This window comes from Podarcis erhardii (genome assembly GCF_964252035.2).
Source record: "Podarcis erhardii genome assembly, chromosome: 18".
Classification (NCBI taxonomy): domain Eukaryota; kingdom Metazoa; phylum Chordata; class Lepidosauria; order Squamata; family Lacertidae; genus Podarcis; species Podarcis erhardii.
This window is the reverse complement of record NC_138516.1, coordinates 8,024,326-8,039,166: the sequence shown is the minus strand read 5'-3', so window position 1 is coordinate 8,039,166 and position 14,841 is coordinate 8,024,326. Positions and strand designations below refer to the sequence as shown.

The following is a 14,841-nucleotide window of genomic DNA, read 5'->3' as shown; positions in this document are numbered from 1 at the left end:
TACCGCTCCGGCGGGAAGGTAAACGGCGTTTCCGTGCGCTGCTCTGGTTTGCCAGAAGCGGCTTAGTCCTGCTGGCCACATGACCCGGAAGCTGTACGCCGGCTCCCTCGGCCAGTAAAGCGAGATGAGCGCCGCAACCCCAGAGTCAGTCACGACTGGACCTAATGGTCAGGGGTCCCTTTACCTTTACTTTACCTCAGAAGTCCGTAAGTCCGTTTGACTTTCAAAACATTTGGAAACCAAGGCACAGCTTCCGATCGGCTGCAGGAAGCTCCTGCAGCCAATCGGAAGCTGCGGAAGTCGCGTCCGACATTCGGGTTCCAAAGAATGCTTGCAAACCGGAACACTCGCTTCCGGGTTTGCGGCGTTCGGGAGCCAAAACGTCTGAGTACCAAGGTGTTCGGGATCCAAGGTACAAACTGTAGTCTTATTTTTAGGGGGAAACAACAGGAACAACCTATATTTCTCCTTTTCTCTTTAACATAAAAACTATTGTCACTGGCACAAAATAGAACAAGTTTTTTGGGGGGGATTATTTTTAAAAAAACACACACACAAAAGTGAGCAGCGAGGATGTCGAAAGAGGAACGGTTAGCCGCACAAGGCCAGCCATTGCAAGAACCGCCCCCCTCAATGTATAGTTAAAGGTATTGGGGATCCATCCAGAGTCTTTTCCCGATTTCCTGCGAATTACCCAAGCACCTAGGTTTGCAGCTCATACCTTTGACAAGCTATGCACCGGGGCATAACTCATCCCCAAAACCCTGGCAGTGGGACAATGGCTCGGGCTTCAATTTACTGCAGTGTTTCGGAAAGAGCCCCCCCTTGTCTGGGGCAGCAATGCCAGGGCACCGGGGTGAGGAGGGGCGAAGAAGAAGAAGAGGTGCCCAAGCTGGCACCCCTTTTTTGACAGCAAGCCTCCCAGTGCGCAGTTGCGCGGCCAATTCCACTGCGGATTACGCCCCTGCTTGGAAATCGTTGTGCTTTTTCTTTCTTTCTCCTTTCAAGAGTATTCCTGTAAATTCTACTTTCTGAAGCCTCCTGGGAGGTGTTAACAGATGTTCTTCTCTCCCCCCCCCCATTGCATATTGAATCGCAGATTGTAGACGTGATCGATTGCAGCCCTCCCCTTCTTCTCTTCCTGCGGCCGTTCTCACCCAGCTTTGCTCGAATCCGCACGTGGGTGGACGACTCCCCAACCCCCTGTTTCTTAAAAACTAGAAAAAGGGTGTTTGTTGAGTTTTCAGAAACAACCATATCTGGACGAAATAAACAGGGCAGATTAAAGAAAGCCCTTTTTCATGCAGCGCCTAGTACCAGTTGCTGAAAACTTCAGGAGGGGAGAGGGCTCGATTCCTGAATTCTGGGTGGTCACCGTGAGATGATGATGATGATGATGATGATTTATTTTTACCCCGCCCATCTGGCTGAGTTTCCCCAGCCACTCTGGGCGGCTCCCAATCAAGTGTTAAAAACAGTAACCGTTAAATATTAAAAACTTCCCTGAACAGGGCTGCCTTCAGATGTCTTTTAAAGATAGGATAGTTGCTTATTTCCTTCACATCTGAAGGGAGGGTGTTCCACAGGGTGGGCGCCACTACTACTGTCTTGTCAGGATTTAACCTTAATCTGTTAGCCGCCATCCATCCTCCAGCCGCCTCCAGACACTCACACAGGACCTTCACCGCCTTCACTGGTTCTGATTTAAAGGAGAGGTAGAGCTGCGTGTCACCTGCATACTGATGAACACCCAGGATCCCGGACTACTGTATTTTTTGCTCTATAAGACTCCCTTTTTCCCTCCTAAAAAATAAGGGGAAATGTGTGTGCGTCTTATGGAGCGAATGCAGGCTGCGCAGCTATCCCAGAAGCCAGAACAGCAAGAGGGATTGCTGCTTTCACTGCGCAGCGATCCCTTGCTGTTCTGGCTTCTGAGATTCAGAATATTGTTTTTCTTGTTTTCCTCCTCCAAAAACTAGGTGCGTCTTGTGGTCTGGTGTGTCTTATAGAGCGAAAAATATGGTAGATGGGCCATTGGCCTGATCCGGCATGGCTCCCCTTACATTCTCGAAGCTGAAATAGCTCAGCCGGTGGAGCGTGAGACTCTTTAAGTCTCCAGGTTGTGGGTTCGAGTCCCACGTCCGGGCAAAAGACCGTTTTGTTGCAAGGGGTTGGAGTAGTTCAAACCTCACAGTCCCTTTCCCAGCTGTACAGTTCTATATGATCCTTCCGAGCGCCGCAAGCCTGCCAGATTAGCCTCCCGCCTTGGCTAGCGCCGCCCGCTCTGGCTGGCAGCGTGTCTTCGGAAGGGACGGGGCTTTCCTGTATCGGCCTCCCTTTTCTCCTAATCTGGAGGTGTCGTCAGCGGGTGGAAGCTGGGGGCTGCCAGACAGTGTGCCGGCCAAGCAGCTGTCAATCGGCCGGGGATCCCCATAGGGGTGTTCTCTGCCGCTTCTTGAGAACTTAAAATAATAATTTCTCTATCTCTCTGGCTTCAGCTGAGCCAGTCGCTTTTCAAATCTGTAGCTGCTTCTTACTGGAAGGATGGTGAAGCAACAGAGCAGCGGAGAGAAAGAGGTTGGGAAGGACGGTTCTTCCCTTGGGGTGGCAATGAGGACTTTGCACTAGTAAAACCGAAACCGATGATGTACGCAGAGCAGCAAGGGCAGCAGAGACGGGAGGCTGCTGTGGCTTATCATGATTTTTTTTGACCTGCCGTTTCCAGAGGTCAGAGAGCTGGTTTTTGCAGCCACCTGCACAGGGCTTCATTTAGGTTTGATGAAGCCCTAAGCTACTGAAGATAGTGGGGCCCTTTCTACGTCCAGCCGTCCTTTGCCAACAACAAATTGTCGCTGGTTTTGTGTGTGTTGAATATATGCTATATGGTCATTTATGGACCTAGCAGGTATCTCAAGCCATTTGCACATCACAAAATACAGTGGTACAGTACCTCGAGTTACATATGCTTCAGGTTACATACGCTTCAGGTTACAGACTCCGCTAGCCCAGAAATAGTACCTCGGGTTAAGAACTTTGCTTCAGGATGAGAACAGAAATCATGCTCCGGCAGCGCGGCAGCAGCAGGAGGTCCCATTAGCTATAATAATAATAATAATTTATTATTTATACCCCGCCCATCTGGCTGGGCCTCCCCAGCCACTCTGGGCGGCTTCCATAGAAACCAAAAATACAGTAAAATAAATAAAGTGGGGCTTCAGGTTAAGAACAATTTCAGGTTAAGAACGGGCCTCCAGAACGAATTAAGTACTTAACCCGAGGTACCACTGTATGTATTTTATCAAAGTAATTGTTGAACTGAAATACAATTAAGAAGAAGTTTATTAATAGTTTAGTACAATTAAGAAGAAGTATATTGATAGTGAAATAATTATTCAGCTCTAACTCAAAATGATTTTTTTTCGTAACAAACTTAATAATGCAAACACATTGGCATTTGGCAATAAGAAAAGTTCATTTGGAAACACAATTTACAAAGACTCATAATCTAGTCTCTAGAAACTTGCTATAACATGAAATAATAACAGGTGTAAATATATGATGCAAACTGCTAATAATTATAAATAACAGAATGTAGGCACCCTATATATGGAAATGAGCAAACCAGTGATATTTTAGGGAGCAGGCTTCCATCCTAGGAGCCTGCACAACACAAAACACTGTTGCTGCATGCAGGTTTTATTTTATTTCTTTTTTCTCTTATATATTCATAAACACATCCTTGCTCCCCCCCCCCCCCGTTTACAAAAAGCAGTATTCAGAATAGCAGTTTCCATGACGACCCACTATAGAAGCCAATAGCACAATAAAATCCCAAGCTGTAAGAATTAACCGCATGTTTATTCAATGTGCAATCAAAGCTCATTTAACTGATCAACAGAATCGATCGGTTTGCTTCAGTGGTACCAGCTTGTTAAAATTGGGTAGCCATTTACACCACAAGCACACTCCGCCCCGCTGCCCCATCGCCTCCTTTGGGAGCCGCTGGGTTTGGGCATCCAGCTAGCACTCGGCAGTAAAGGTAAAGGGATCCCTGACCATTAGGTCCAGTCGAGGCCGACTCTGGGGTTGCGGTGCTCATCTCGCTTTACTATCCGAGGGAGCCGGCGTACAGCTTCTGGGTCATGTGGCCAGCAGGACTAAGCCGCTTCTGGCAAACCAGAGCAGCGCACGGAAACACCGTTTACCTACTTGCACTTTGACGTGCTTTCGAACTGCTAGGTTGGCAGGAGCAGGGACCGAGCAACGGGCGCTGACCCCGTCATTGCGGGGATTCGAATCACCGACCTTCTGATCGGCAAGTCCTAGGCTCTGTGGTTTAACCCACAGCGCTACCTGCGTCTCTAGCACTCGGCAGACTTGGGTTCAGATCCCTGCTCAGCCATGAAATTCAGCGGGTGACCTGCAGGGGTGGGGAGCTGCTCTTCTCTCAGCTCAACCCTACCTCACAGGGCTGTTGTGGAAATTGAAAGAGTCGAGGAGCGGGGAGAAGCCCCGTGCCTGATGCCCCTTGTAGGCAAAATAAGCCAGTAATGAACCAATTAAAGAGCCATCTAGCTGGTCGGTTTCAGGGGAAACGGTACCGGGTTAGCATAGCTGTCAACTTACAGATTTGAAAATAAGGGACCAGCAGCCTCACCTGTTCCAGGCATTCCAGTCTTCCTGTCCTCCTGCAGTCTGGTCAAACTCATGCTGGTAGCTTCGAGAACACTGTCTAACCAACTTTGTAACCAGAGGTTCAACTGAATAGAATCTGAATCACATGCACCACAAGGCCTATGCAGCCTCAACTTAAGATGGCTCCCCGGCCTGGCTTTGCACTGCAAAGTTTGCAGCAGCATGTGCAACAAAATGGTGTCCAGCATTCAAAAAACCCCTCAGCTTGCATTAACTAGCCACACACAAGGCATGCAAGCTCCACCTCCCAGTCGTTCTTAGACTTCTTATTGGGTGAGCAACACAGCCAAGCAACACAGTTGGAGCCTCCCTCCTCCCTGGCTGGCAGGGAGGGAGGGAGAGGAGCTGCTTCCTTTGAAATTTAAGGGACATCATTTAAGGGACATTTAAGGGACATCCATCAATAAGGGACAGCAGCGGGACATGGCGCTGGAATAAGGGACTGTCCCTTCAAATAAGGGACACTTGACAGCTATGGGTTAGATGAGCCTCACCCAGCGAGGCAGTTCTTATCACGCCCTTCTGCAAATTCACCGTTCCCTCCTCTTTCCCTTCCAGGCAATATTTTGATTTCTACTCCGGCGGGCAGCCCTTCTCTGACGCCAACTATGCAACTCCAGGCCTCGCCGATTTCTTGAAGAACGGCGACTTTCCTCAGGTAAGCCCCGGCACCCACCTGCTCCATTGAGCGTCAGGTCTGTTTTCTCCGTTGGGATTAGGTCAGCGTTCGCGGTGCGTGGGTTTCTTCTCCCGTGCACCTCCCAGGGAAAAGAACAACCTCTGCTTTCTTGCTTTTGTTCTGGACAAGTTCAGGGAAAGGGTTTATGGCGAAGGCAGATGTGCAACGACCACCTGCTGTGTGATTTGACTGCGGCAAGTTTGGAGGTGACTGAGTGTGTGTTGGGCCTTGGGCTTGATTCAGCAGGGCCTTATGATGCACTTAGGTTGTTTTGTGTTTTGTGTGTGTTTTGAAACTGGTAAAAATCCCTTTCAGAGATGGGCTTTACCCAAAATCTTTCTTTCTCTCATTTCTTCTTCTTCTTCTTCTTCTTATTATTATTATTATATTTTATTCATATACTGCCCTTCGTTCGAAGATCTCAGGGCGATTTGCAGGACCAAAATAGAGGATAAATGCACAATAAATAATTAGCGTGAAAGCAAAAGAAAACAATGACGTATTTTCATTCGAAGAAGACAGTCCTGCTGCCAAATGCTGCTATATCGGCAGTTAGACTGGTGACTGGGAGCGGCCGCCGAGACCACATAACACTGGTCTTGAAAGACCTACACTCGCTCCCAGTACGTTTCTGGGCACAATTCAAAGTGTTGTTGCTGACCTTTAAACCCCTAAATGGCCTTGGTTCAGTATACCTGAAGGAGCGTCTCCACCCACATTGTTCTGCCCAGATACTGAGGTCCATCTCCGAGGGCCTTCTGGCAGTTCCCTCATTGCGAGAAGCCAAGTTACAGGGAACCAGGCAGAGGGCCTTCTAGGTAGTGGCACCCGCCCTGTGGAACTCCCTCCCACCAGATGGGAAGCTATTAATGTTTGATGGATTACTGTATTTTAATATTTTGTTGGGAGCCTCCAGAGTGGCTGGGGAAGCCCAGCCAGATGGGCGGGTATAAATAAATTATCATCATCATCATCATCATTATATCAACACGAGCAAAGTATTGCAAGGCATTGCTTTTGAGTTTATTGATGTCGAAAAATCTGGTCCACCTCTTTCCTGGAGGCCTAAAAGTTGAAGCGTTAGGAGAAGCTGAAATTTGTCAGGGGAATTTGGAGAAAAGCAGCGTTCCTTTATCGGATTCCCTTCTAACGAAGGAAAGCAACGTTATTCCACCTGAAACTCGTGGTGATTTAGGGATGACTGATATTGGCTGATGGTATTACTTTTGTTCCTTCCTTAAGGTCAGTGGTTTCCTCTATTCAGTTTCCCTCTTTCTTGTCTGGCTAATAGCGCTGTATTGTGATACTGATTTCATTGTAACTTACCTGTAATCTGGATTTGCTCTGTTGTTGTTGATGTTGCTGATACTTATTAAATTTGTATACCGTCCTATACCCACAGGCCTCAGGATGGTAATATATTATAATGATGATTATTACTGATTATATTTAGAGCCTTTGTCCCACCCTCTGCAGGCAAACAGGCTCCCAGGGAGGCTGGCATACCATCCATTAGGTAAAGGTGAAGGGACCCCTGACCGTTAGGTCCAGTCGTGGCCGACTCTGGGGTTGCAGCACTCATCTCGCTTTACTGGCCGAGGGAGCCGGCGTACAGCTTCTGGGTCATGTGGCCAGCAGGACTGAGCCGCTTCTGGCGAACCAGAGCAGCGCACGGAAACGCCATTTACCTTCCCGCCAGAGTGGTACCTATTTATCTACTTGCACTTTGATGTGCTTTTGAACTGCTAGGTTGGCAGGAGCAGGGACCGAGCAACGGGAGCTCACCCCGTCATTGTGGGGATTCGAACCGCCGACCTTCTGATCGGCAAGCCCTAGGCTCTGTGGTTTAACCCACAGCGCCACCCGCGTCCCTACATTTGTTATAAAACCTTGCAAATGTAATTAAGAAGAATTGAAGCCTGTTGTTGTTGTTGATGATGTTGTCAGCATCTGTCTGACTCGAGAGACAATGGAGTGCACCTCCGAGGGTGAAATAAAACCGCTGCGTCAGCAGCACCGACGTGACCTCCCTTGGGGCGTCAGCTTGGGCCGTGTGGCTGGAGGTCCTGGGCTGCCCAGACAACAAGACTGTCAGAAAGCTCTACCTGATGTTGAGTCAGAATCTCCCTTTCTTGTCGCTTGAAGCTTCCTGGTCCAAGTCTTGCCTGAAGCTTCCTGGTCAAAGTCCTGCCATCCTGAGCAGGAAAAAACAAGCTTGCACCCTCTTCCACGTGACAGCCCTTGAGATATTTGAAGATGGCTATCCTATCTCCTGTTGTCTTTGTCCATGGAGTTTTCTTGGCAGGGATACTGGAGTGGCTTGCCAGTTCCTGCTCCAGGTGGATCACGTTTGGTCAAAACTCTCCACTATGACCTGTCCATCTTGGGTGGCCCTGCACGGCATAGCTCATAGCTTCTCTGAGTTATTCAAGCAAGGCAGTGATTCATGAAGAAGAAGAAGAAGAAGAAGAAGAAGAAGAAGAAGAAGAAGAAGAGGAGGAGGAGGAGTTTGGATTTGATATCCCGCCTTTCACTCCCCTTCAGGAGTCTCAAAGCGGCTAACATTCTCCTTTCCCTTCCTCCCCCACAACAAACACTCTGTGAGGTGAGTGGGGCTGAGAGACTTCAGAGAAGTGTGACTGGCCCAAGGTCACCCAGCAGCTGCATGTGGAGGAACGGGGACGCGAACCCGGTTCCCCAGATTACGAGTCCACCGCTCTTAACCACTACACCACACTGGCTCTCAAGGGGATCAAATGTTTCCATTCTTAAAGAAACCAGCCCTGAGTGCTCCCTGGAAGGACAGATCGTGAAGCTGAGGCTCCAAGACTTTGGCCACTTCGTGAGAAGAGAAGACTCCCTGGAAAAGACCCCGATGTTGGGAAAGATGGAGGGCACAAGGAGAAGGGGATGACGGAGGACGAGATGGTTGGATAGTGTTCTCGAAGCTACCAGCATGAGTTTGACTAAACTGCGGGAGGCAGTGGAAGACAGGAGGGCCTGGCGTGCTCTGGCCCAGGGGGTCACGAAGAATCGGAAACGACTAAACAACAACAACAATCCTATCTCCTCTAAGTCTCATCTTTTCCAGGCTAAACATCCTTGGTTTCCTTGATCGTCTTGGTTGCCCTCCTCTGCAAACAAACCTTCCAGCTTGTCAACAGCCTTCTTAAATTGTGGTGCCCAGAACTGTGGTGTCCAGAAGGGTCTATTCCTTCCCTTGATCTGGACACTAGACTTCTGTTGATGCAGCCTAGAATAACGTTTGCTTTTTTTTGCTGCTGTATCACACTGTGGGCTCATGTTCAGCTTGTGGTCCACTAAGACCCCTAGACCCTGTATAAGGCAAGTCCCTACATCAGGTACAGGAGGTGCTGAGACCCCATGTCATCCGCGGTTTAATAGCCTAGGAGGTGAAAATGTGTTTTTATTTTATTGCCCCCACCCACCCGTGTTTGCATGCAGTGCCTGAATTAAGAGCAGTAGCCTTCTATCTATATTGGTACCCTGTACCCTATATTGGTACCCTGTCCCAGAGTCTGGTTCTGGAGACTGTATCAAATGCTGATTTTAGGTTGACGAAGGCCTGCCCTCCTGATTTATATTTGTCGATGAGATGTTGTAACGTTAGGCAGTGATCTGTCGTGGACCTTCCAGGTCTGAAGCCTGCTTGTTCTATTGCCAGAATATCTTCATTCTCTAGCCATTCTGTAAACTTATTAAGGAGGTGCTTTGAGTAGAGTTTACGAATCACACTTAATAAGCTAATCGGCCTATAATTCGCTAGGTCGCCTCTGTTGCCCTTTTTATAGATTGGGACTATTATGGCTGTTCCCCATTCCCTTGGGATGCGGCCAGTGTCATCTATGTAGGTGAAGAGGGTGGGTGAGAAAGGTGACCCACCCACCCAGCCTGGTTGCAGACGTAATCAGCTGACCCGACTACCCCTTGAGGCTCTCGAAGACAAGCCTTACCTGCAAGGCACTTGTTTTCCTTGGAAGGGAGCCAAGCGCAGTAACTTAAAAATAAACCAGGCTTTCAATCACTACCGAGTAATTGGCTGCACCCCATCAAATCCGCCCACGTCTCGCCTGCCAGCTCCAGGACCAAAAGGAGGTGGAATAAAGCCAGATTCCTTACAACACGAATGTCGCGCCCTAAATCAAAATACCAGAACATGAGAGACGCTTTTCATCTATTGATAGCTGCTTCTTAGCTTGCCAGAGGGAGGCTTGTCGGCAGCTGTTCACCTGGGGCGAGTTTAGAATGGGGTCTAGGTGAGTCCCCCTCCCACCATTGCCTTCTATGGCACAGAGGCCCTAAAGTAACCGTATTTTTCGCTCTATAAGACGCACCAGACCACAAGACGCACCTAGTTTTGGGAGGAGGAAAACAAGTACAAAAATATTCTGAATCTCAGAAGCCAGAACAGCAAGAGGGATCGCTGTGCACTGAAAGCAGCAATCCCTCTTGCTATTCTGGTTTCTGGGATAGCTGCGCAGCCTGCATTCGTTTTTGTTTTTTTTATTTATATATAATTTTTATTAATTTTCCAATTTTTAACACCAAACAGCAACAACACACAAACATCAACAGATACAAACACACCCAAAAAATATCATTTCTTAACCTCATTTTCATACACCTCGTTTCTCGGACTTCCCCATACCTCACCCTTTTTGCATCCTTATTTTACAATTTTTCAACAACCCTTTTTGCCAATTAAATTTTAAATTTAAACTCATTGTCATTCTCAATTTCACCTTAAATCATCAAACAGTTTTAGCTGCAATTCTGCATCTTCCTTCCCCTTGACATTTTATCACTCCTCTATTTTACAACAGTTCTTAAGATATACTTTAAACTTCTTCCAATCTTCCTCCACTATCTCTTTCTCTTGGTCGCGGATTCTGCCGGTCATTTCTGCCAGTCCCATAAAGTCAATCACTTTCGTCTGCCATTCTTCCAGTGTGGGTAATTCTTGTGTCTTCCAATACTTTGCTAGAAGGATCCTTGCTGCTGTAGTGGCATACATAAAAAAAATCTTATCTCTCTTTGAAACCAGTTGGCCGACCAGCGCAGCCTGCATTCGCTCCCTAAGACGCACACATATTTCCCCTTACTTTTTAGGAGGGAAAAAGTGAGTCTTATAGAGCAAAAAATAGAGTATTTAAGCGAGGCTATAAACAAACTGTTGTTGTTGTTGTTGTTGCTGCTGCTGTTGTTATTATAATTCGTTACCCGCCCTTCACCCTCCCAGGCTGGGTTGCAACAATTACAATGCAACGTTAATCATAAAGCGCAATATTGGCCTGCAGCCAATCAGAAGCCGTGGAAGCCCCATTCAGGTTCCAAAAGCCGTTCAGGTTCCCAAAGAACGTTTACAAACTGAATGGAACAATCACTTACGGGTTTGCAGCATTCAGGATCCAAAACATTTGTCTTGCAAGGCATTCGGGATCCAAGGTTTGACTGTACAGTGGTACCTCGGGTTACATACGCTTCAGGTTACATACGCTTCAGGTTACAGACTCTGCTAACCCAGAAATAGTACCTCGGGTTAAGAACTCTTGCTTCAGGATGAGAACAGAAATCGTGCCCTGGGGGTGTGGTGGCAGCAGGAGGCCCCATTAGCTAAAGTGGTGCTTCAGGTTAAGAACAGTTTCAGGTTAAGAAGGGACCTCCGGGATGAATTAAGTACTTAACCCGAGGTACCACTGTATTGTGTTTTAATTTGGAACCTTAGGGTGAAGGGTTGGGAAGGAAGGAAGGAAGGAAGGAAGGAAGGAAGGAATCTTAGTCCTTAATTCTGTGAGACCCCTTGTGCTTTGCACAAACAAAGCAACAGGATGGTAGTGGCCAGTGATAAGAGGCAGGGAATCTTCCAATGCTTTTCGATTTCCCCCCACTGAAAATTTTCCCGTTCCGTAAAGCTCCTTGATAACAGCAAACGGGTGCCAGTTGCAAAGGACAGTCTGGGACTAGCATGGCAGTTCCAACGTTTTTTGTCTTTGACAAAAGCCATGCTTATTTTTCCCTGGCCTTTGGCACGTACGCAAACATATATATGCATGCGTATTATATAAATATATAGGCCCACTCTGCTCTTGTGAACATAATTTGTTTTAAGCTCGTTTTAATGTTGGTTTTTTTTTTTTAGTTTCCAAGCTGCCCTGGGGGTCTTACAATGGTGAACCGTTGTAGCAGGTAGTGATAATAAATGCCAAATTAGATCAGCCTGCAGGGCGTCAGAAAAAGTATCCAAAGCGGTATAGAAATAATAATAATAATAATAATAATAATAATAATAATAATAATATCTCTCCAAAAGCTGCCTAAACATTCCATTTTGGAAATTGTAACCTTGGTTTTATAGGGACACGGGTGACGCTGTGGTTTGAACCACAGAGCCTAGGACTTGCCGATCAGAAGGTCGACGGTTCGAATCCCCGCAATGACGGAGTGAGCTCCCGTTGCTCGGTCCCTGCTCCTGCCCACCTAGCAGTTCGAAAGCACATCAAAGTGCAAGTAGATAAATAGGTACCACTCCGGTGGGAAGGTAAACGGCATTTCCGTGCGCTGCTCTGGTTCGCCAGAAGCGGCTTAGTCCTGCTGGCCACATGACCCGGAAGCTGTACGCCGGCTCCCTTGGCCAATAAAGCGAGATGAGCGCCGCAACCCCAGAGTCGGCCACGACTGGACCTAATGGTCAGGGGTCCCTTTACCTTTACCTTTAACCTTGGTTTAAGGAGCTGTTGGGTGCCTGGCATTTATATGTCTGCTTCCGTAAAGGTTCAGCCAGCTAAAGTTTTAGTTGCTGGCTCAACTCCTGTTTGCAAGGAGAAAAGCCTAAGGAAACGAGTCTAACCTAATATAACAGTTATTCACAAACCCATAAGGAAAGCGACCTTATACTGAGTCAGACCGAACTGGCAGTAGCTCTCCAGCCTTGCCTGGAAAGGTTTATTTCCCCCCGTTTTCTTAATTTTTTATTTAAATATCACTAGTCTTTTAAAACAAAACCCCTGCATTGACCCTTAGTTGCCGTGTTCCCCTTTAGAAACGACAGCGCAACCCTTGTAACGAAAGTTCTTTTTTTTTTTTTTACAATAAACGTTTATTGAAAGTTTTTCGTGTAAGATACAATAAAAACCACACTGTATTGAGAAAGACAAATAGGAAGGAAAGGAAGTGGAGGAAAGGAAGAGAATAAAGAAGAAAAGAAAGGGAAAAAGCGGAGGAAAAGGAAGAGAATAAAGAAGGAAAGAAAGAAAGAAAGAAAGAAAGAAAGAAAGAAAGAAAGAAAGAAAGAAAGAAAGAAAAAAGAGGAAAAGGAAATGACAAAGTCCTCTATCAAAATTGAAGTTCTGATTTAAACAGGAGGTGGCCCTTGTTGTTGTTTTTTAGTCGTTTAGTCGTGTCTGACTGTTTGTGACCCCCTGGACCAGAGCACGCCAGGCCCTCCTGTCTTCCACAGCCTCCCGCAGTTTGGTCAAACTCATGCTGGTAGCTTCGAGAACACTGTCCCACCATCTCGTCCTCCGTCGTCCCCTTCTCCTTGTGCCCTCCATCTTTCCCGGCATCAGGGTCTTTTCCAGGGAGTCTTCTCTTCTCCTGAGGTGGCCAAAGTCTTGGAGCCTCAGCTTCAGGATCTGTCCTTCCAGTGAGCACTCAGGGCTGATTTCCTTCCGAATGGAGAGGTTTGATCTTCTTGCAGTCCATGGGACTCTCAAGAGTCTCCTCCAGCATCATAATTCAAAAGCATCCATTCTTCGACGATCAGCCTTCTTGATGGTCCAGCTCTCACTTCCATACATCACTACTGGGAAAACCAGAGGTGGCCCTTATACAGAGTCAAGTCGTTGCTCCATCTAGCCTATGGCGGTTTGCAGTGGCTCTCCAGGATTTAAGGCAGGGAATTGTTCGGTCGACAACCTGCCATCGGAAGATCTCCACATGGTCACAATTCAAAAAAGCGCACTTGGGGGATTTCTAGACCTGCAGATGCCACCAGGGACGGACCCTGGCTCCTTCTGGCATGCCAAGCAGGCCCTCTGCCCCACAGGTGTAGCACCAGGAAGCCGGCACGCGACAGGGAACAACCAGAACATTCGGCGCTTAACTGTTGCTGTTTTGTTTTCTTCTTAAACCCGTGCCACTTCTAATTGCAAGCCAAGCCAGCTTCTGACCTGTGCAAACAGCTTGCCCCGATCCTTCTTGTGACATCCGCTTCTCTTGCAAGAGTACAAAAGCGTAGGTGTTCGTCATGTGTAATTTTTTATTTTATTTTAAACAATCAACCCACCACCCTTCCAGAAATTGCTTCTTGCATGTTCATGATTCATTCTGGCTCGCGTCCGTCGTTCAAAATTACCACTTCCACAGGCCGCGTGAACCAGTAGCGTGACACTTTTTTTTTTAAAAAAAACCTTTCTAAAGAACTATTTTCTGGCGCAGATTGGGCAAGGGGCTCTTTGCAGGCTCCGTTACGGCTTTTTGGGGGGGCAGGGGGAGGAACGGCAACAAGGAACAGTTCCTGTTAGGATCCCAGAGGTTGTGGCAAAAGTTGTTGTTTACTATTATTATTATTATTAATAATAACAACAACAACAACAGAAAGATGCCACCCTGAGAGCAGCTGTTTGGGGCTGGAACGGAAGCTTCGAAAGTTCCCTTTTCAAGCCAGCCTTCGCGGGCAACACCCCAGGGGCCTGCCTTCTAAATTTAGCCTTTATTTGGTTTTCTCTTTTCCCAGGGGGAGGGGGTGGTTGTTGGCGGGGAGGGGAAACACAACTTTTAAAACATTAAAACTTAACACGGGCCTGAGCGGGGTTGGGTTTGGAGCGCTGGGAAGAGAAGCCAGCTTCGCTTTTGGGCCCCCAAACCCAAACCCCCTTTCTGTATCCTTTTGTTTACAGTGGCTCTGTGGTTTAAATTACACGACATACAGTAATTCTGCTGTCATTGCCAGTAATTTCACTGACTTACCAGGCAGGCTTCATTTCCTGAAAGTCAGCCGGGCTGGACTTAGAGGAAGACTGCACCCTCCTCTCCGTGACTAAACCAATCCGATCGCAGTGGGGGGGTGGGGGCTGGGGTGGAGGGAAGAGACCGGCTTTTTCTGCCAGGCTGCCTTCATCAGACAAGCCTCTTCTTCCTCCTCCTCTTCTTCTTTTTGGCGCCCTCCCTTTCTGTAATTCCGTGCCAATTCTTTAGACAATTTAAAAACAAAAAAACCCAGCCTTCCAATGCTCCTCTCCTGACAAGCCCGCTGTCATGAGGCAAGACTCGTCGCCCTTGGGTGCCGAGAAAGTCCGCTTTTCCTCTTTGCCAGGGACCAGCTCGCCTCGCCTCGCCTTCCATGCCGGCTTAATATGTCCCAGATGCAGTTCTGGCTCAAGTTTGCGTCGCTCTTCAAGGTAACTTTTTGAAAAACTTTCTTTTTAAAAAAACCCTGTGTTGACGTT

The 14,841-nt window shown here is 47.6% G+C and overlaps 1 protein-coding gene across 4 annotated transcripts in view; it reads left to right on the top strand.

Moving 5' to 3' along the window:
* The window catches only part of SBNO2 (strawberry notch homolog 2), a 107,704-nt gene that overhangs the window by 35,639 nt on the left and 57,224 nt on the right, over positions 1 to 14,841 (top strand). For 3 of the 4 annotated variants that reach the window (XM_081846029.1, XM_081846030.1, XM_081846028.1), the window contains exon 4: positions 5,254 to 5,353. In XM_081846029.1, coding sequence (XP_081702155.1) covers positions 5,254 to 5,353 — 100 coding nt within the window. Of the gene's footprint in view, positions 1 to 5,253; positions 5,354 to 14,494; positions 14,794 to 14,841 lie in introns of those variants that run through there. The other variant, XM_081846031.1, reaches the window with a different exon arrangement.